The sequence below is a fragment of the Oncorhynchus keta genome, chromosome 16, assembly GCF_023373465.1.
Source record: "Oncorhynchus keta strain PuntledgeMale-10-30-2019 chromosome 16, Oket_V2, whole genome shotgun sequence".
NCBI lineage: Eukaryota > Metazoa > Chordata > Actinopteri > Salmoniformes > Salmonidae > Oncorhynchus > Oncorhynchus keta.
Genome location: NC_068436.1, coordinates 7,427,204 through 7,449,009, shown reverse-complemented (window position 1 = coordinate 7,449,009; position 21,806 = coordinate 7,427,204). Strand labels below are relative to the sequence as shown.

General features: G+C 45.6%; 1 protein-coding gene across 1 annotated transcript in view; it reads right to left on the bottom strand.

Moving 5' to 3' along the window:
• LOC118395533 (palmitoyltransferase ZDHHC5-A-like) overlaps positions 1 to 20,472 on the bottom strand; it is a 43,134-nt gene extending 22,662 nt beyond the window's left edge. The window contains 2 exon segments of the mRNA XM_052464601.1: positions 2,655 to 5,506; positions 20,052 to 20,472. Of these exon segments, the coding sequence (XP_052320561.1) occupies positions 2,655 to 2,809 (155 nt within the window). The 5' untranslated portion in view covers positions 2,810 to 5,506; positions 20,052 to 20,472.
• Between the last annotated feature and the right edge of the window lie 1,334 nt (positions 20,473 to 21,806).

Genomic DNA, 21,806 nt, shown 5'->3' with positions numbered 1-21,806 from the left:
TCATATCATTACCAAGCCCTGCAATGCCAAGAACTGAGCAAAGAAAAGAGTCCCCTCATCCAGCTGGTCCTGGGGCTGAGTTCACAAACCTGTTCTACTAACACACTGAAGCCTCAGGACCAGAACATCCAATCAATCAGGATCAACCAAATTACAACACAGTCAAAACAAAACTATATTGCTTATTGGGAAACACAAGCACAAACACAGAGCAAAATGCAGTGCTATCTGGCCCTAAATCGACAGTACACCGTGGCCAACTATTTGACCATGGTTACTGATCAAAACCTTAGAAAAACCTTGACAAAGTACAGGCTCAGTGAGCACAGCCTTGCCATTGAGAAGGGTAGACACAGGAAAACCTGGCTCCCTGTAGAGGAAAGGCTGTGCAACCACTGCACAACAGCAGAACCTGAGACGGAGCTGCATTTCCTGACTAAATGTCAAAAATATAAAACAATTAGAGAGTGTCATTTCCCCAAATGTGAAACCCTTATTCAAGGTTTCAAAGACCTCTCTGATGAGAGTAGGCTACCCGTCCTGTTGGGGGAGGATGCAGAGAGCTGTGGGTTGGCAGCGCACTACATTGCTGCCTGTCATAAGTTGAGCAAGTGTCTGACAGACCAATCAACCTGCACATGTCCTCTACTGTATGCTTATTGTTATTGTTCAATGTGTTGGTTATTTTCACCCTTGGTTATTGTTGTTCCGTTGACAATTTTGATTCTCTTTTTTTTTTTTTTTGTAAATATCCTAAATAAGCTCTGGCAATATGTACATTGTTACGTCATGCCAATAAAGCAAATTGAATTGAATTGAGAGAGAGAGCGAGCTGAGGAGCATGTTGAGTAGAGAGAGAGAGAGAGCTGAGGAGCATGTTGAGTAGAGAGAGCTGAGGAGCATGTTGAGTAGAGAGAGAGAGAGAGCATGGTGAGTAGAGAGAGAGAGAGCTGAGGAGCATGGTGAGTAGAGAGAGAGAGCTGAGGAGCATGGTGAGTAGAGAGAGAGCGAGCTGAGGAGCATGGTGAGTAGAGAGAGAGAGCTGAGGAGCATGTTGAGTAGAGAGAGAGAGAGAGAGCTGAGGAGCATGTTGAGTAGAGAGAGAGAGAGAGAGCTGAGGAGCATGTTGAGAGAGAGAGAGAGAGAGCTGAGGAGCATGTTGAGTAGAGAGAGAGAGAGAGAGAGAGAGAGCTGAGGGGCATGTTGAGTAGAGATAGAGAGAGCTGAGACGCATGTTGAGTAGAGAGAGAGAGAGAGCATGTTGAGTAGAGAGAGAGAGAGAGAGAGAGAGAGAGAGAGAGAGAGAGAGAGCTGAGGTTCATGTTGACGAGAGAGAGAGAGAGAGAGCTGAGGAGCATGTTGAGTAGAGAGAGAGAGAGCTGAGGAGCATGTTGAGTAGAGAGAGAGAGCTGAGGAGCATGTTGAGTAGAGAGAGAGAGAGCTGAGGAGCATGTTGAGTAGAGAGAGAGCTGAGGAGCATGTTGAGTAGAGAGAGAGAGAGAGAGAGCTGAGGAGCATGTTGAGTAGAGAGAGAGAGAGCTGAGGAGCATGTTGAGTAGAGAGAGAGAGAGAGCGGAGGAGCATGTTGAGTAGAGAGAGAGAGAGAGAGCTGAGGAGCATGTTGAGTAGAGAGAGAGAGAGAGCTGAGGAGCATGTTGAGTAGAGAGAGAGAGAGAGAGCTGAGGAGCATGTTGAGAGAGAGAGAGAGAGAGCTGAGGAGCATGTTGAGTAGAGGGAGAGAGAGAGCTGAGGAGCATGTTGAGTAGAGAGAGAGAGAGAGAGAGAGCTGAGGAGCATGTTGAGTAGAGAGAGAGAGAGAGAGCTGAGGAGCATGTTGAGTAGAGAGAGAGAGAGCTGAGGAGCATGTTGAGTAGAGAGAGAGAGCTGAGGAGCATGTTGAGTAGAGAGAGAGAGAGCTGAGGAGCATGTTGAGTAGAGAGAGAGCTGAGGAGCATGTTGAGAGAGAGAGAGAGAGAGAGAGAGCTGAGGAGCATGTTGAGTAGAGAGAGAGAGAGCTGAGGAGCATGTTGAGTAGAGAGAGAGAGAGAGAGAGAGCTGAGGAGCATGTTGAGTAGAGAGAGAGAGAGAGAGCTGAGGAGCATGTTGAGTAGAGAGAGAGAGAGAGAGCTGAGGAGCATGTTGAGTAGAGAGAGAGAGAGAGCTGAGGAGCATGTTGAGTAGAGAGAGAGAGAGAGCTGAGGAGCATGTTGAGTAGAGGGAGAGAGAGAGCTGAGGAGCATGTTGAGTAGAGAGAGAGAGAGAGAGCTGAGGAGCATGTTGAGTAGAGAGAGAGAGAGAGAGAGAGCTGAGGAGCATGTTGAGTACGTGTCTTTACATCTGACGTTGCTCTGCTCTGTCCCATTGTCAGGGGTTGACTGATGGTGCACTACTCAATAACTGTCACACTACAGGCCGTAGGGGACTGGTGTGTGAGGACTGATGTGCATGCGAGTGTCTTTCTAGAAAGGCAGAGAACAAACCAAGTGAGGGTGTGTGTGGTGATAGCAGTGTTTATGTAAAGGTGTGGGTGTGTTTGAGGAGACGGTCTTGTGTGTGTGTGCGCGCGTGTCAGACTTGTGTAGGACGTGTACACGCTGTGCGTTTGAGCGTCTGTGTATGACGCGTGTATGAGTGTGTGGTTTGGTCGTACTCACGTGAAGCAGAAGAAGAGCGTGGTGGACCCCACCAGGAAGGCTGTCGCCGCCGACACGGGCACGTAGCGGGACGGGCGAAGTGGCCGGGACGGGGAGGCGGTGTGGGGGGGCGAGGGGAGGCCACCCACACCTCCACTCTTACTGCTGCCCGGCATCACACAGGGGGAGAGGGGATGGGAATACCCAGTGAGGGAGGGAGGGGGATTTGTCTGGGGTGTGTGGATGGAGGGATGGATTATAGATAAAGAGGGAGGGAGAGATTAAGAGAAAGGGCACAGAGAGAGAGAGAGGGAGAGGGATTGAAGGGGTTAGAGAGGGAGGTAGAGGAGTCCCCTTCTCAATCGGACCAGGACGAGAGAAGACCCACGTCTCTGCATGTTCACCGGAAAGAGGGGGATGAAGAGAAAGGGAGATAGACCGGCCCTCCCTAAACCGCGTGCTCATGAAACAACTCTGTCCCTTTGCTTAAAGTTGTCGGGCATCTATTCAACTTGACCTTCGGCCTCATCTGAGAGGGGTTAAGATAAGACAGAGGGTATTTGAAAGGGGGGAGATAAGACAGAGATAGAGGGGGAGGGGTTGATTGAGTTGGACTCTGACAGCTAAAGGCTTAAAGAAACTCCACTAGAAGGACTTTTGTTTCAACACACAGGTCAACATAAAAGTGGACTGGAACATGAAGCTAAACAAGAGCCGCTATTTAAAAAAGACGTGTTCTCGTAAGATTGAGGCGTTGCCGCTCTATGCTTGAAGTACTGGCTTCATACAGGAGGACGACAACGACAAGCTCTGCTCAATTGTGGGTCAATCTCAAGGCTGATGCTTTTAAATTGCTTGGTTTCTTCTCTTTAGTCTTTAAAAATGGTTCCTTACAGTGGATTTGGGTAAATATCTTGACGTTTTTAAAAGGAATATCAAGAAATGTGCGCGTGCGAGAGGTAAATAACTTAATTGAAGGCTTAGTGATTGTACGATACAAAAATAAAACTGTGCAATAAAAAAAAAATTGAAAAGCTGTGATATGGCTTGATCGTTTCAGGTGGGGTTTAGAAAAATCTTGGACCCTCCCTTTTCTAAAGAAAAGAAGTAGGATGTCTCAGTAAAGCATAATGTATATGATTTGGTGAAGCCGTTTTAAAAACGTACATTTCCTTTTTATTCATTACAATCTCACTCTCATCTAGACTCAAACGTTTTTTTTTTTTTAAACAACTACTCAACTTTGAGGGGTCAAAAGGTCAGTTAGGTACAGAGGATGAGGCAGATCGCTTTGGTTGGCCTGCTATTCATTCCCTGTTCAACGAAAGCCCGGATCAATAACTTAATATTTTCACGACCTCTGGTTCAGTTCAATGACATTCAGACCCAATAACCTTCTCCCCTTCCAGACGAAGATGACGGATTGCTTCCTGTCTGCAGATTGTACCGTTCCGTCTGTACGCTACTCTTGTCTGTGACCGACTGAGTATGAATGTGGTTCTGACACAGATGTTTTAAAAAGGAGGATGTAGCGATCGAGAGGTAGAGATTGATTGCAAGGTTTTTGATTCGATGCGGGTCAAGACGTAAAAAGATCGCAACATAGCAGTTTATTTTCTGCCTCGATAGAAAAGGTATCACTCACTGTACCTGGTCTACTGTGTAAACTGGTAAACAAAGGGGGGAGGGGAGAGAAAGAGAGAGAGAGAGAGAGAGAGAGAGAGGGAGAAAGAGAAAGAGAGAGAGAGAGGGAGAGGGAGAGGGAGAGGGAGAGAGAGAGAGAGAGAAAGAAAAGGAGACCAAAATGGTCTTTGATTGTGTCCAAGTGGGATTCTTGTCTCTGTGTATTTTGCTCCCTGGTTGGCTCAATCCTCAGATGAGATGGGAAAAACAAAACGACATCAAAACAAGAGCGGAAAAATCAGCGGAGACTGATATCAGGCAGTCCTGTAGTTGCTCTGGAAGTCCGCTAGTTTCCTCACTAAATAAAAATGGCTGTCCCTTCAGTCCAAACAGCATTTTCACAACGCCAATGTGCTCGTAGGCGGACGCTCAGACGTTGGTCTTCCTGGTCGGGGCATCCCTGAGCCAACGGGAGACAAGCGGGAGGTCTCAGAGGTCGATCCCACCTGCTACAGGTGTGGGTGGAAGAAGACGTGTACACAGGCCAAATGGTGTGTGTCCCTGTAACCTGTAGGAGTCCGTGAGGGGGCACATATCCGAAACACCCTGAAAGACCCTCCTGGAAAATGGTTAAAGAAAAACAAACAAAAAAAAGGATAGAAAAAAACTAAAACAATGTGAAGTTGAACCCAGAGAGGAAGGGCCTGAAAATTAGAAGCTGGATGTCCCTAGTGGAGATTGATGAAGAGCTCCTCCCCAGTGCCTGTGGACATCCAAGGCCCAGCTGCGTTAGCTAGCCAAGGAGAGGACGATGAGGAGGGCCGTTAGTTACATAAGCCGCCGTCTCACTGAGCGAGGCAGCCAGCCAGCCATTCCCATTCCCCCAGGGCCATTCCTCTACTTCCGTCCCCCAGCGGAGTGCACCGAGAGGGGGGGGGGGCACACCCTCCCACTACGACCCCTGGGAAGCAACTCTGGGTCTCGGCGGGCGTGTCTGAGTGACTGCGAGACGTTTATGTGACTCTCTAGGGCTACTTCTAGAGGAGTGTGTGTGATTCTGTGTGTGTGTGTGTAAAGGGGGAGAGTGGCGTTTAGGAGAGCAGTGTGATAATCTGTAATAAAATATCCAACAGGTTTTCCAACAGGCACGGTCTCTCTCTCCACCCCCCGCTGGCGTGTCACTGGTGATCGTCCTCTCTGTAGTCAGATACGTCTGGCACGGCCTCTAGACGTCTGCTGGGACACAGCTCCTATAGGGAGGGAGGAGGAGGAGAGTGGGGAGAGAGACAGATGGGATAGAGAAATGAGAGGGTGGGAATAAGAGAGAGGGGAAAGCGAGGGAGAGGAAAAGCGTGGGAGAGAGATACATGTCTTTAGCTCCATCATGAACCACAGCCAACTCTATGTATGGGACTTCATCGTAAACAAAACAGCATTCAATGTCGAGCACCAACTAGTCCAGCAGGAAAGCGTCGGTTGTTCACCTTGCTTCTGCTGTGGAAGTGATCTGCTGTTATTCTCTGTGTGTGTGTGTGTGTGTGTGTGTGTGTGTGTGTGTGTGTGTGTGTGTGTGTGTGAGTCAACCGTCAACCGGGAGTGTGTCTGTGGGCAATATATATATATATATTTATCTTGGCCTGCAATCATTCTGGTTCCTAAAAAACAAATCCATAAAAACAAAGGTGTGATTGGGCCTGGCAGATATTCCGTTAGCCCTCCAGGGATTCATCTGAAAGAGTGTGAGAACATCAACAAAAAAAGGTAAATAAAAGTGTCCTGTCCCTCGTCTCCAAACAGTGTATGACAAGGTGTTGAGAGACGACGCTTTTCAGAATTAGCCAACTCAAAAATGGGAGTTGGGCCCTATAAACAGGGCCCCATGTGCCATTCAGACACAACCAATGCCAGAGGGCGTGAACCGTGAACGTACGAGTGAGACGGAGTGAATGTGAGTGACTGTGACTGTGAGTGAATGTGACTGTGTGTCTGGGCCTGCGAAGGACACCACGGGTTGGCACGAAATGAGAGCGCGCTCGTCGGGACCGGGGGTACAACCTGAACTTGCACAATAACGACGCTCATTTAGCCGTTTTGCCCCAGGAGGCCTACATCCTCTGTCGAAAGAGGGATTGTCCAGAACACGGCCCATTGTCCGCCACATGAGGTGAGAAGACAGCGATAAGACGCAGCACCTGAGGTCTCGCTCCATTCAGACTCAGGAATTTCACTCCTAAGTCCTTTACTAGAGTGCAAACGTCAGCAAGTTATCATTATGATTCGTGAACAGAATCTGCATTTATAGTGGCTTAGTGCTTTTTCCTCAATCTCAAAGTGCTTTAAAATTGTATTGGGTTGAATTGTCCATTCCTCAACCAATTAGGCGCCATCTCCCCTTCGACAGTTGAAGTAGTCAACTCAAAACACCGGTCACTCTGTTACATCCTTCCCAGGGTCGTATTCATCAGGCACCAAGCAGAAGAAATACAGACAGACAGGGGAGGGAGGGACTAGCTGAGCTAGTCCAATAAAAACGTTTCTAAAACACAACGCTTTTTTTTTTTTTTTTTTTTAAGTGTTTCTCCCATGTGCCACCTCTTACGCCGGACAGGTCCGTAATTAGGGTGATGTAGTTCTAAACGGGCTGACGAACAGGGGACATGCCTATAGGTATCAGGCTCAGCTATGCAGAGACTGGAAGTGACGGTGACAGTCAGACCGGTGACCTTCTCCCATTCCACGGTATCTTAGTCACTTCAATTGTTTGTAAATATTACATCACCCACCTCATATGTATATACTGTACTCCATACCACGCCACTGTACCTTAGTCCAATGCTGCTTTCACAGGTATGTATATACTGTACTCCATACCACACCACTGTACCTTAGCCCAATGCTGCTTTCACAGGTATGTATATACTGTACTCCATACCACGCCACTGTACCTTAGTCCAATGCTGCTTTCATACCTCCATCCACACCACTGTACCTTAGTCCAATGCTGCTTTCACAGGTATGTATATACCATACCACGCCAGTACCTTAGTCCAATGCTGCTTTCACAGGTATGTATATACTGTACTCCATACACCACTGTACCTTAGTCCAATGCTGCTTTCACAGGTATGTATATACTGTACTCCATACCACACCACTGTACCTTAGTCCAATGCTGCTTTCACAGGTATGTATATGCTGTACTCCATACCACACCACTGTACCTTAGTCCAATGCTGCTTTCACAGGTATGTATATGCTGTACTCCATACCACGCCACTGTACCTTAGTCCAATGATGCTTTCACAGGTATGTATATGCTGTACTCCATACCACGCCACTGTACCTTAGTCCAATGCTGCTTTCACAGGTATGTATATACTGTACTCCACTGTACCACACCACAGGTATGTGTACTCCATACCACGCCACTGTTAGTCCAATGCTGCTTTCACAGGTATGTATATACTGTACTCCATACCACGCCACTGTGTCCAATGCTGCTTTCACCACTGTACTCCATACCACGCCACTGTACCTTAGTCCAATGCTGCTTTCACAGGTATGTATATACTGTACTCCATACCACACCACTGTACCTTAGTCCAATGCTGCTTTCACACTGTACTCCATACCACGCCACTGTACCTTAGTCCAATGCTGCTTTCACAGGTATGTATATACTGTACTCATACCACACCACTGTACCTTAGTCCAATGCTGCTTTCACACTGTACTCCATACCACACCACTGTACCTTAGTCCAATGCTGCTTTCACAGGTATGTATATAATGTACTCCATACCACGCCACTGTACCTTAGTCCAATGCTGCTTTCACAGGTATGTATATACTGTACTCCATACCACGCCACTGTACCTTAGTCCAATGCTGCTTTCACAGGTATGTATATACTGTACTCCATACCACACCACAGTACTCCATACCACACCACTGTACCTTAGTCCAATGCTGCTTTCACAGGTATGTATATACTGTACTCCATCCATACCACGCCACTGTACCTAGTCCAATGCTGCTTTCACAGGTATGTATATACTGTACTCCATACCACACCACTGTACCTTAGTCCAATGCTGCTTTCACAGGTATGTATATACTGTACTCCATACCACACCACTGTACCTTAGTCCAATGCTGCTTTCACAGGTATGTATATACTGTATGCCGCTCCATACCACACCACTGTACCTTAGTCCAATGCTGCTTTCACAGGTATGTATATACTGTACTCCATACCACACCACTGTACCTTAGTCCAATGCTGCTTTCACAGGTATGTATATACTGTATATACTGTCCATCCACTGTACCTTAGTCCAATGCTGCTTTCACAGGTATGTATATACACTGTACCTTAGTCCAATGCTGCTTTCACAGGTATGTATATACTGTACTCCATACCACACCACTGTACCTTAGTCCAATGCTGCTTTCACAGGTATGTATATACTGTACTCCATACCACACCACTGTACCTTAGTCCAATGCTGCTTTCACAGGTATGTATATACTGTACTCCATACCACTGTACCTTAGTCCTGCTTTCACAGGTATGTATATACCTCCATACCACACCACTGTACCTTAGTCCAATGCTGCTTTCACAGGTATGTATATACTGTACTCCTCCATACCACTGCTTTCCACTGTACCACACCACTGTACCTTAGTCCAATGCTGCTTTCACAGGTATGTATATACTGTACTACCACACCACTGTACCTTACTGTACTCCACTGTACCACAATGCTGCTTTCACAGGTATGTATATACCTCCATACCACACCACTGTCCAATGCTGCTTTCACAGGTATGTATATACTGTACTCCATACCACGCCACACCTGTCCAATGCTGCTTTCACAGGTATGTATATACAATACCACACCACTGTACCTTAGTCCAATGCTGCTTTCACAGGTATGTATATACTGTACTCCATACCACACCACTGTACCTTAGTCCAATGCTGCTTTCACAGGTATGTATATACTGTACTCCATACCACACCACTGTACCTTAGTCCAATGCTGCTTTCACAGGTATGTATATACTGTACTCCATACCACACCACTGTACCTTAGTCCAATGTATATACTGTACTCCATACCACACCACTGCTTTCCAATGCTGCTTTCACAGGTATGTATATACTGTACTCCATACCACACCACTGTACCTTAGTCCAATGCTGCTTTCACAGGTATGTATATACTGTACTCCATACCACACCACTGTACCTTAGTCCAATGCTGCTTTCACAGGTATGTATATACTGTACTCCATACCACACCACTGTACCTTAGTCCAATGCTGCTTTCACAGGTATGTATATACTGTACTCCATACCACACCACTGTACCTTAGTCCAATGCTGCTTTCACAGGTATGTATATACTGTACTCCATACCACGCCACTGTACCTTAGTCCAATGCTGCTTTCACAGGTATGTATATACTGTACTCCATACCACGCCACTGTACCTTAGTCCAATGCTGCTTTCACAGGTATGTATATACTGTACTCCATACCACGCCACTGTACCTTAGTCCAATGCTGCTTTCACAGGTATGTATATACTGTACTCCATACCACACCACTGTACCTTAGTCCAATGCTGCTTTCACAGGTATGTATATACTGTACTCCATACCACGCCACTGTACCTTAGTCCAATGCTGCTTTCACAGGTATGTATATACTGTACTCCATACCACACCACTGTACCCACTGTACCTTAGTCCAATGCTGCTTTCACAGGTATGTATATACTGTACTCCATACCACACCACTGTACCTTAGTCCAATGCTGCTTTCACAGGTATGTATATACTGTACTCCATACCACGCCACTGTACCTTAGTCCAATGCTGCTTTCACAGGTATGTATATACTGTACTCCATACCACACCACTGTACCTTAGTCCAATGCTGCTTTCACAGGTATGTATATACTGTACTCCATACCACACCACTGTACCTTAGTCCAATGCTGCTTTCACAGGTATGTATATACTGTACTCCATACCACGCCACTGTACCTTAGTCCAATGCTGCTTTCACGGGTATGTATATATTCTTAATCCAATCCTTACTTAGGTTTCCGTGTATTTTGGGTATATGTTGTGAAACTGTTTAGATATTCATTGTTAGACATTACGTGTATGTGACCAATAACATTTGATTTGTAACATGATCTCCCATGTTCTTCTAAGTCTACGTCCCAACTGGCGACCCAGGCCCTTTGACCTGGGCCCACACCATTTACTTATAGGGCCCTGGATCAAAGTAGTGCACTATAAAGGAACTAGGGTGTAATTTGGGACACAGGCCAAGTAAGCCTCTTCCCGAGCCAGAACGGCGATAGTACCTAGGCCTGTCTCCTGTCTCTGTAGTGGGAGGCAGCTTGGAGGTATAAGGAAACCCCCCTAGACAGGACGCTGGTCTGTCGCAAGGCCTCACCCCCGATCAGTCTCCTTGGCCCAACCCTAAAATGGTCATTTTGGACTTTGAGTCTACGACTATCACCTATGACTGACCCCTCTCTCCCTTTCCTTCTGGAATCTACATCTCCAGCATAAGGAAAAGGGAAAGACAGAATGGTAACAATAGAACAATCCCTGGTATGTCTGGAACATATAAACCTCTCCTCTGCTTTGGGCTAAGTTCCAATCGAATGTGTGAAATACATAGACCTCTGCTCTGGGCTACGTCCCAATCAGATTCATCAACCTCCTAGTATCCTCATCTCCTTTCCTTCATCATAATGGAGGTAGCTAGGCAGACCAAGGAAAACCCACGGTGCTAGCTAGTTATAGCCATGTAAAAATAGGCCCAGCGTTTTTCCTAGTCAGTTCACATGGTCGGGAACACTTCTGGTTTTACTTGTAAGAGAGAAGACTGGCTTGTATCACTCAGACCAATGGCTATCGGAGTGAAACAGATGCTATCTAAGAGTATTGGGACACAGCATGATACTGATATAGGCTTGTGTCCCAAATGGCAAACCTATTCCCTAGAAAGTGCACTACCCTACGGGCTCTGGTCAAAAGCAGAGCCCTATGTAGGGAGCCATTTGGGACGCAAAATAGATGGTTAGCCTGCAGCAGTAGAATCTTGCCAGGAAAAGGGTGTCTCTGCCTAGGCTGTCATAGTACTGAGATCTAGATAGAGATTACACACATTGAGCAAAATGGGCGGGGGCACACACACACACATTCACTAACTCTCGGTGTGTGTGTGTGTGTAACATGAGTGCGGATGATTGCTTTATCAGTGGAGTATGTCTTACTGCCGTGGGGAGGAAACAGAAGCACAGACACACAATATGACTCACCGCAGTGCTACGCCCTCCCTGCGTCCACCTCATTTTTGGGGTTGTGGAGGAGATATGCAAATCACAACCATTCATGTATGACCAACAATACGCATCCGTCCCCTCTACAGCCTAAAGGTATGTGATCATCTGAAAAGGACTAGCTGGTACCAGGTACTGAGAGATGATTAGATACTCAAAGGTGACCACAGATGGACTTAGATTACTATCTATCTCTCATATAGATATATATATATATACATTCAGTACCAGTCAAACGTTAGTACACTCCTTCTCATTCCATGGTTTTTCTTTATTTTTACTATTTTCTACATTGTAGAATAATAGTGGAAAAAAATCTAAACTATGAAATAACACATATGGAATCATGTAGTAACCAAAACAAGCGTTAAACAAATCAAAACATATTTGATATCTGAAATTCTTCAAAGTAGCCACCCTTTGCCTTGATGACAGCTTTGCACACTCTTGGCATTCTCTCAACCAGCTTCATGAGGTAGTCACCTGAAATGCATTTCAATTAACAGGTGTGCCTTGTTAAAGTTAATTTGTGGAATTTCTTCCTACTTAAATGCATTTGAGCCAATCATGTGTTGACAAGGTAGGGGTGGTATTACTTTAAGACATGAAGGTCAGTCAATATGGAAAATTTCCGCAAATACCTATGATGAAACTGGTTGAGGACCACAACAGGAAAAGGAAGTCCCAGAGTAACTTCTGCTGCAGAGGATAAGTTCATTAGAGTTAACTGCACCTCAGATTGCAGCCCAAATAAACGATTCACAGAGTTCAAGTAACAGACACATCTCAACATCAACTGTTCAGATGAGACTGGGTGAATCAGGCCTTCATGGTGAAACTGCTGCAAAGAAACCACTACTAAAGAACAGCAATAAGAAGATGAGACTTGTTTGGGCCAAGAAACACGAGCAATGGACGTTAGACCGGTGGAAATCTGTCCTTTGGTATGATGAGTCCAAATTTCAGATCATGGTGATGGTGCATTGCTGGTGACACTGTCAGTGATATTTAGAATTCAAGGCACACTTAACCGGCATGTTAAACCTGTCATCATTAAACTTCAAGGGAGGAAGGAAGGATGCATTTTATAAGTAGTATCCTCACTGGGCCTGTGTTCAAGTCTCCCTCTGGTTTCCACTGTCCAGGAGAAGTCTTGACTTCTGGACCATTGACCTAGCTGTGGAGGACCTCCCACCGACCCAACCAACAAACTAGCTGCTTGATCTGGGAATTTTTCCTCAAATTCGTCTTCCCTCACCTTTCTCAAATCATATTGGAGGGGAGAAGATCCAAGGTACCGCCCCTCAGGCCTTCTCCGCCAATGCTTTTTGAGGAGAGAGGACACAAGACGAGTTGGGTAAAGAGCCTGGGAGGGACTATCCCATGCGCTGAAGACAGACACAGATGACAGCTGAGAGGGAGAAAGCGAGAGAGCGCCTATTCTGACACAGTCAGATTCCACGAGCTAATGATCATCATCACTTCCTCTTCTTTTCAGTAGGCTGCTGGGTAAAACAAGCGGACACCTACCTCGTTGAGCATGCTCACCTACATCACACTCAACGGGGAACAACGTAACTGGATGCCATGGCGGTGTGTGGTCACCCCGTAAGGAAAATTGCGTATGTGTTTGCGCACAACGGCTGTGCGTCCGTCTCTGGGCTACATGCCCCAATTGCTCAAAGGCATTGAACTCCCTCTCTCTCCGTCTGTACATTTTCAGCCATCCTTCCTTACCATTTACATGACCCCCCCCCTCCATGGGGATCAATAAAGTACATTCATTCATTCATTCAGAAAACACCACCGACACTCACACTACATCTGGCGCTTAAAACCATCTACACAACTGACAAACCAAAGTCCTTACAGTTCCTTCCTGCAATAGAATAGGCTTATGATCGGAGTGGGGCTGTGATGGAATTTTGCATGGTGGTAATTGGCCAGCCAAATGACCGCAGTCGCTGTAAAACCGTTCCAATAGAAAATAATATAACACAATTAAAATGGCTTATTTTGGACGCACATTTTCCCCTCTCCTCCTGACTGCATGCACTGTCGTAGGTTATATTGCTGTGTGCTGCTACGCCTTTCGACGTGTACTCATTTGCTACAACACCTCTTGCTTGTTTCAGCAATTAGCAACAAAGATTCATCACGTTGTTAAGAGTCCATGTGACCAGTAGGAAAAGGACAGTTGCACGGCTACCCGGCCGTCTCGTCTCCAGTTCGTTATATATATATATATAAATAATATTTATTTAACGGTGAGATTATCCTGCATCTACAACACATTCAGAAAGGTATTACTTCCCCTATCACTTCTTAGGTGTGAGTGAGATCACCACCCTGCCCAAAAGAACTTGGCTTCAATTGGTTTCCATGGAGATGTCTGCCCTCAGCTGACCCCGATGCTGTAGAAAGGGGGCCTCGACACAAAAGTTGACCGATGACAAACAAAACACTGAGGTTAGGTGGAAAGAATGAGTGTCTAATGTGCATTGTATCCCACACAGACCTAATAAAGAAGGCAGTTGAGTACACTCATGAACACAATGAGTGTTTCCTCCTTCCCTCATCAGCCACAGTAGCGCCCAGCTGGCCACGACCATTGGCACAGGCTACTCTCTTCACTAGCTAGGTTTCCATCCAATTGGCAACCGATGTGAATATTCAAAAATATGCATAGAAACAACATGCGTATTTTCCCCCACCAGCCATAGTGCACATAAAAATAACTTTTCGGTCAAATTCTCATGTACTGAATAAGAAGTACAAGTGAAACGGGTTTCCAATCACATTTTCAACTCTACTCATGGTTTTGTCACATACGCTCTAGCCCATGTATTCCCAAACTGGGGTACGCGCAATGCCGTCGGGGGTACGCTAAATAAAAATGTGGTTAATATTTTTTCATTTCACCTTCACATTTTCAAACAGTCCATTTATATTTTCCAACGGGGCTATGCATTTGGGTGAGGTTCCCCCCTGCGCCTGAGTAGCCTCGTTTCACTGCCAAAAATAAAATTATACCATCAAGTATTCAGCAAAATAACAACACAATGTAAAAAATACAGGTAGCCTAGTCAAATGATTGACATCCAATCACATTAACCGTTACTCTCTCGCGGGAAACCTTCACTCTTGCACAGACACTTAGAAACAAAACATGACCATTTGAAAAATAAGCCACGGGAGTTTTTTTTGTGCGAGAATAAAGACGACTTTCAAGTAGTAAGACAGGTATAAAAGCAACAGTATATGGTGAGCTACCGAGTGGCTAGGACAGGCAATCCCCATACTATTGTGGAGAACTTAATTCTTCCTGCTGCCACAGATATGGCTGGGGGGAAAAGCCCCCCCCCCAAAAAAACTATACAGACAATGCCTTCATCAAATAACATTGTTTCACGATGCATCAGTGACATAGCAGGAGATGTTTTGAAGGAATTACTGCTTTGCATACAAGCCAGTGAATTATATGCATTACAGCTGGAAGGGTCAACAGACGTGATGGGAATGGCACAGCTCCTGGTATATGTCTGTTACGTTTATGGGGGGGGGGGTCAATTAAGGAAGACATCCTCTTCTGCAAACCAGGACAACATGAGAGGATATTTTTAAAGTACTGGACAGCTTTGTAACATCAAATGGACTTGGGGTTAAGATGTGTTGGCATCTGTACTGATGGCGCAAAAGCCATGACAGGAAGACACAGTGGAGTGGTAACGCGCGTGCAAGCAGTTGCTCCCGACGCCACTTGGGTAAACTGCAGCATCCACAGAGAGGCTCTCACTGCCAAGGGAATGCCTGACAGCTTGAAATATGTTTTGGACACTACGGTGATAATGGTTAACTTTGTTAAAGTAAGGCCCCTGAACTCTCGTGTATTTTCTGCATTACGCAATGATATGGGCAGCGACTATGTAACGCTTTTACAACATACAGAAGTGCGCTGTTATCAAGAGGCAAGTATTGACACGTTTTTTTTAAATTGAGAGACGAGCTTAAAGTTTTCTTTACTGACCATAATTTTCACGTTTGACCACTTGCCTGATGACGTGTTTCTCACCCGACTGGCCAATCTGGGTGATGTTTTTTCTCACCTGAATGATCTGAATCTAGGATTACAGGGACTCTCCGGAACTATATTCAATGTGCGGGACAAAATTGAGGCTATGATTAAGAAGTTGCAGCTCTTCTCTGTCTGCATGAACAAGGACGACAACACAGGTCTTTCCGTCATTTAAATGATTTTTGTTGTGTGCAAATGAACTCAAGCTTACAGACCATGTCAAATGTGATATAACGAAGCACCTGAGTGAGTTGCGTGCGCAATTACACAGGTACTTTCCCGAAACGGACAAAACAAACAACTGGATTCATTATCCCTTTCATGCTCTGCCTCCAGTCAACTTACAAGACAAGAGAGCCTCATCGAAATTGCAACAAGGCAAGCGGTTCTGTGAACATCGGATTTAATCAGAAGCCACTGCCAGATTTCTGGATTGGGCTGCGCTCAGAGTTTCTTGCATTGGCAAATCGTGCTGTTAAGACACTGATTCCCTTTGCAACCACGTACCTATGTGAGAGTGGATTCTCGGCCCTCACAAACATGAAAGCTGAATACAGGCAGAGACTGTGTGGAAAATGATTTCAGATGGAGACTCTCTCCAATACATTCTTTCAAGCACACCCTTCTCATTAACCTGTGGTGAGGTATTCACCATTTTTGAGGAACTAATATGTAAGATTGTTCAATAAAGACCAAAATGATTGATTATTATTATTACTATTATTATTGTATTATTACTTGTGCCCTGTTCCTATAAGAGTTCTTTGTCACTTCCCTCGAGCCGGGTTGTGACAAACGGGACTATAAAAAGTTTGGGAACCACTTGGTCTACATGATGAGATTATTATGGACAAAATAGTGAGATTATTGATATTTTTCCAACGGTAGCGAAGCAAGTCAGCAGAATAAGACAGCAAAAAAAAATAGTTTGGAAAGGAGCATCAAGCTCATCACATGCAACACCCTGTGAAGTTCATAACTCATTTCTTCTGTAACCTAATAAACTGCATTCTTCCCCGAGTCCTAGCAGGAGGATCAAACAAAATATCACCACGTGACTCCAGATTTACTTCCATATGATGGATATCTCTCTCAGAATGACCTTCTTGATCCAAATCAGTCAGGTTTCAAGACTAGTCATTCAACTGAGACTGCTCTTCTCTGTATCACGGAGGCGCTCCGCACTGCTAAAGCTAACTCTCTCTCCTCTGCTCTCATTCCTTCTAGACCTATCGGCTGCCTTCGATACTGTGAACCATCAGATCCTCCTCTCCACCCTCTCCGAGTTGGGCATCTCCGGCGCGGCCCACGCTTGGATTGCGTCCTACCTGACAGGTCGCTCCTACCAGGTGGCGTGGCGAGAATCTGTCTCCTCACCACGCGCTCTCACCACTGGTGTCCCCAGGGCTCTGTTCTAGGCCCTCTCCTATTCTCGCTATACACCAAGTCACTTGGCTCTGTCATAACCTCACATGGTCTCTCCTATCATTGCTATGCAGACGACACACAATTAATCTTCTCCTTTCCCCCTTCTGATGACCAGGTGGCGAATCGCATCTCTGCATGTCTGGCAGACATATCAGTGTGGATGACGGATCACCACCTCAAGCTGAAACTCGGCAAGACGGAGCTGCTCTTCCTCCCGGGAAGGACTGCCCGTTCCATGATCTCGCCATCACGGTTGACAACTCCATTGTGTCCTCCTCCCAGAGCGCTAAGAACCTTGGCGTGATCCTGGACAACACCCTGTCGTTCTCAACTAACATCAAGGCGGTGGCCTGTTCCTGTAGGTTCATGCTCTACAACATCCGCAGAGTACGACCCTGCCTCACACAGGAAGCGGCGCAGGTCCTAATCCAGGCACTTGTCATCTCCCGTCTGGATTACTGCAACTCGCTGTTGGCTGGGCTCCCTGCCTGTGCCATTAAACCCCTACAACTCATCCAGAACGCCGCAGCCCGTCTGGTGTTCAACCTTCCCAAGTTCTCTCACGTCACCCCGCTCCTCCGCTCTCTCCACTGGCTTCCAGTTGAAGCTCGCATCCGCTACAAGACCATGGTGCTTGCCTACAGAGCTGTGAGGGGAACGGCACCTCAGTACCTCCAGGCTCTGATCAGGCCCTACACCCAAACAAGGGCACTGCGTTCATCCACCTCTGGCCTGCTCGCCTCCCTACCACTGAGGAAGTACAGTTCCCGCTCAGCCCAGTCAAAACTGTTCGCTGCTCTGGCCCCCAATGGTGGAACAAACTCCCTCACGACACCAGGACAGAGGAGTCAATCACCACCTTCCGGAGACACCTGAAACCCCACCTCTTTAAGGAATACCTAGGATAGGCTAAAGTAATCCTTCTCACCCCCCCCCCCTTAAAAGATTTAGATGCACTATTGTAAAGTGGCTGTTCCACTGGATGTCATAAGGTGAATGCACCAATTTGTAAGTCGCTCTGGATAAGAGCGTCTGCTAAATGACTTAAATGTAAATGTAAATATATGAATAGTTCTGCGTAAATGTATTTCCACCGCCATTTCGTACATAATTAATTTGACCTACACAAAATGATATTTTGTTTTGGTCGGCATTTGGAAAGTTTACAGACAAATTTGCTGTTCCCATCAGGCCTGTAGTGACATGTTTTATCCAACATGTACTTCACTCGCATAAAAAGGGTTGGATGAAAACCTGGTTACCGTAATACATTTAAAATCACCACCACTAACAACTTCTCCTGGACCAGGGGACAGCGGAGGAGTGCATACATTTGCATTAAAATAGACTCTGCATGGACTCTGCGTGAGTATCATGATCGATGAGGCGGCAGAGAGGTCTCTCCCTGAGAGTGTATCATTCAGTCCCCATTCATCAGAACGGAGGTGAGGATCAGATGTGTCCCATTTTCCTTTTGTTCGACACATGAGCAGAGCTGTAGGGAAGTCATTAGCTTCTATATCCATAGTCATAAACCCCACCCATTCCTACAATTTATCTTCTTCAAATTATATTTTAAACCTAACCCCACTGCTAACATTATGCTTAACCCCGACCTTAAATTAAGACACATGTGGAATCTGACTGCTAGTGGAAACCAAATACTCGTGAATAGCTTCCTCTCATCATCTCCTTTTGTTTGATTCATGTACCTTCTATATTCCCTCTCTGAATTATCCTGTCCGTCCTTTACAGGGAGGATCTTAATGTGACCTCACTGCTCATTTGCATCTTATTCGCCACCCACTCTTCATCCTGCAAACTTCACAGGTTTCAAGGTGGACCCTGCCTGCATGAACACACCATCTAAATAGCTGACAATCATGTGTTCAGTCCTCAACAGGATCACCTGTCAAGTGTTACCACACAAGCTATGCAGGCATGTGCTGCTAGGGCTAGTCAACACCCTCACCCAAAACTACAGGTTGGTGTCTGGTCTGCCAAGGGATAGGCCTTAGTGCAGCATGTGATTTGACATTATGGGGGGACATCATTCATGTAGTCTGACAAATGGTTGGATAATCTAAAAATGGTCAGGTAGGCTATATACAATTCTACCTTTATACTAAATCTGTAATACCGAAGCATCGTCAATCGATCGAAAAGGTTAGTTTGCGGTCACGTTCAGTGAAAAAAAAAAGCGTTATGATTTGAACCCTTTCTCATTCTCTTTGACAAACCCCATTCCGCCTGTAATATTTTTTTGGGTGTGTATCGCTGCGGTTCCACTCTGTCACTCTTCTGTATAGGCCTCAAAACTCATCCCCGAACTCACTCTCTTGTCTAGGTTGAGAAAAGATACCTTCAAAACTGGGGTCGACGCAGCGGCACAGCCCGATGTGTTCTGACGGCCCGGCCTTGCTCGAATCGAGATGACACACTAAACCACACTCGTTACAGGTTAGCGTAATAAATAGGAGTTCGACTCATATCGAGCGAGGCATGGTTGGCTGTATGGACGTTGACTCCGATTCAACAACTTAGCCCCGAAAATACAGACATTAACGTTACTGTCAACCGGTGAAAGTCGGTTATGGGAACATTAGCGAACTATGAATTGACTAGCGTTACTAGTCTATGACTAGCTAAAGCCCCCCCTGTAGAATGTAGCTCGCTAAAGTGGTACGGGATGGAGTAGATATTTTGCAAGCCAGTTAGCCATTTCTGGTGGCTAACTTCTAGCTCGCTAGCTTGGACACTGTGCTAGCTTGGTGGCAACACCTGAGCGTTTGAGCTACCTAGCCAGCTAACGTTTGGATACCACCTTTAGCCTGCAAAGCTACAGTAACATTAAGTTAGCTTCTAGGTTTCATTTTCACAACAGCATTTTGTCAAACCTGGCTAACCATTTACCTGTAGCTGTGTGGATTCACACCGGCTCCTTGAGTGAATAAATCCCAAAACGGTTGAATGTCCCCCGTTGAAAGATTAGATTGATGATAACCGTTTTAATCTCCATACGAAGGTTTGGTGTTGGGTCCTCTGTGTTAGCAATTTGGCTAGATAGCTACATTTTCCTTATCCATTACGGTACAGTACACGCCTAAAAGATAAGTAATCTAAAGCTGTTCGTTATCACTGGTCGATGGCTTCGGTGCATATGTTTACATAACGGCTAGGCGTTTTTTTAATCGAAGACACGAACGATTGCAGCAGGTAGATTGTACTGAGATGCCCGAAGCCGATACATATTTTCAGGACCAACCAAGCGCAGATGTCCACGAACCTCTCTCCGAGAAGATATTGAAGTCCCGCCTCCTTCCTTGCTATTGGAAAGTTTATCTGTCAACCAAGAAGTTGAGTTCTCGTGTACATTATGTGGGTATGTGGCCAATATACGACATACAGCTAGGGCTGTTCTTACGCACAACGCATCGCAGAGTGCCTGGACGCAGCCCTTAGCCGTGGTTTATTGGCCATACCACAAACCCCCGAGGTGCCTTATTGCTATTTTAAACTAGTTACCAATGTAAATAGAGCAGTAAAAATAAATGTTTTGTCACACCCGTGGTATACGGTCTGATATACCACGGCTGTGTGCCAATCAGCATGCAGGGCTCGAACCACCCAATTTATAACGGACCCTATACCATGGGTATGACAAAACATGTATTTTTTTACTGCTCTAATTACATTGGTAACTAGTTTATAATAGCAGTAAGGCACCTCAGGTGTTTGTGGTATATTGCCAATGTACCACGTCTAAGGGCTGTATCCAGGCACTAGTGGCATATTGGCCAAATATCACACCTCCTAAAATGATTGATTGATTAGACCATTTCATTGATCCTTAAATTAAATCCTTAAATTAAATCTCCACACAGGGGACACCGGGCCATGCAAAACGAACTTGCCCACTCATCAGTAGAGATCAAGACCAATACATCATGTCATGTGCTTTTACTTTGTTGATCATGATGGTCAGTCAATGTCCATACAAGATACCCTTCCAAAATAAATAACCTTATTTTGACTCCCAACACTCTAATACAATCAGGTATGTATTGGGTAAGTGGTTTTAGCCTGGCTATTCCTACTCCATGATTGACAGGTAGGCCTTGACTGAAAGGGGGGTGTTTAAAAACCCTCTGACACACTGACATACTAAATACTGTGTGTTTTGCGTGTGTGTACTGTCTCAGCGTGTGTGTGGGCCCGTAAACACACACACGCCAGTGGGATTAAAGCGACAGCAGGAGTTTTGGATAAGCCCACCCTACCCCTCCTCTCCACACACACATATTCCCACAAAGCTCACATACATATATACACTAAGTTGACCAACATCTGCTGCAGCACCACCACACATAATGAACAAATCTGAATCGCACTAATGAAATCACACACAATGATTTTGTATGCAGCGGTGGCATGGTTAGTGTGGGGGGTCCCTCCTCTTTGCCTTAGAGACAAAATAGTGCTTTTTTAAAGTAACTTCCCAGTGTTTCCAGATTTCTATGAATTATGACATATACTTACTTACAATAAGAGTGAAATAATTCCCATTTTTTGGAATGAAAACTAAGTTAAAAAGCAGCTTTTCTGTGTTGGAATGGTGTGGGCATATCCCAACAACAGAATGGTGTGGACTATACCGGTCATAAAAAA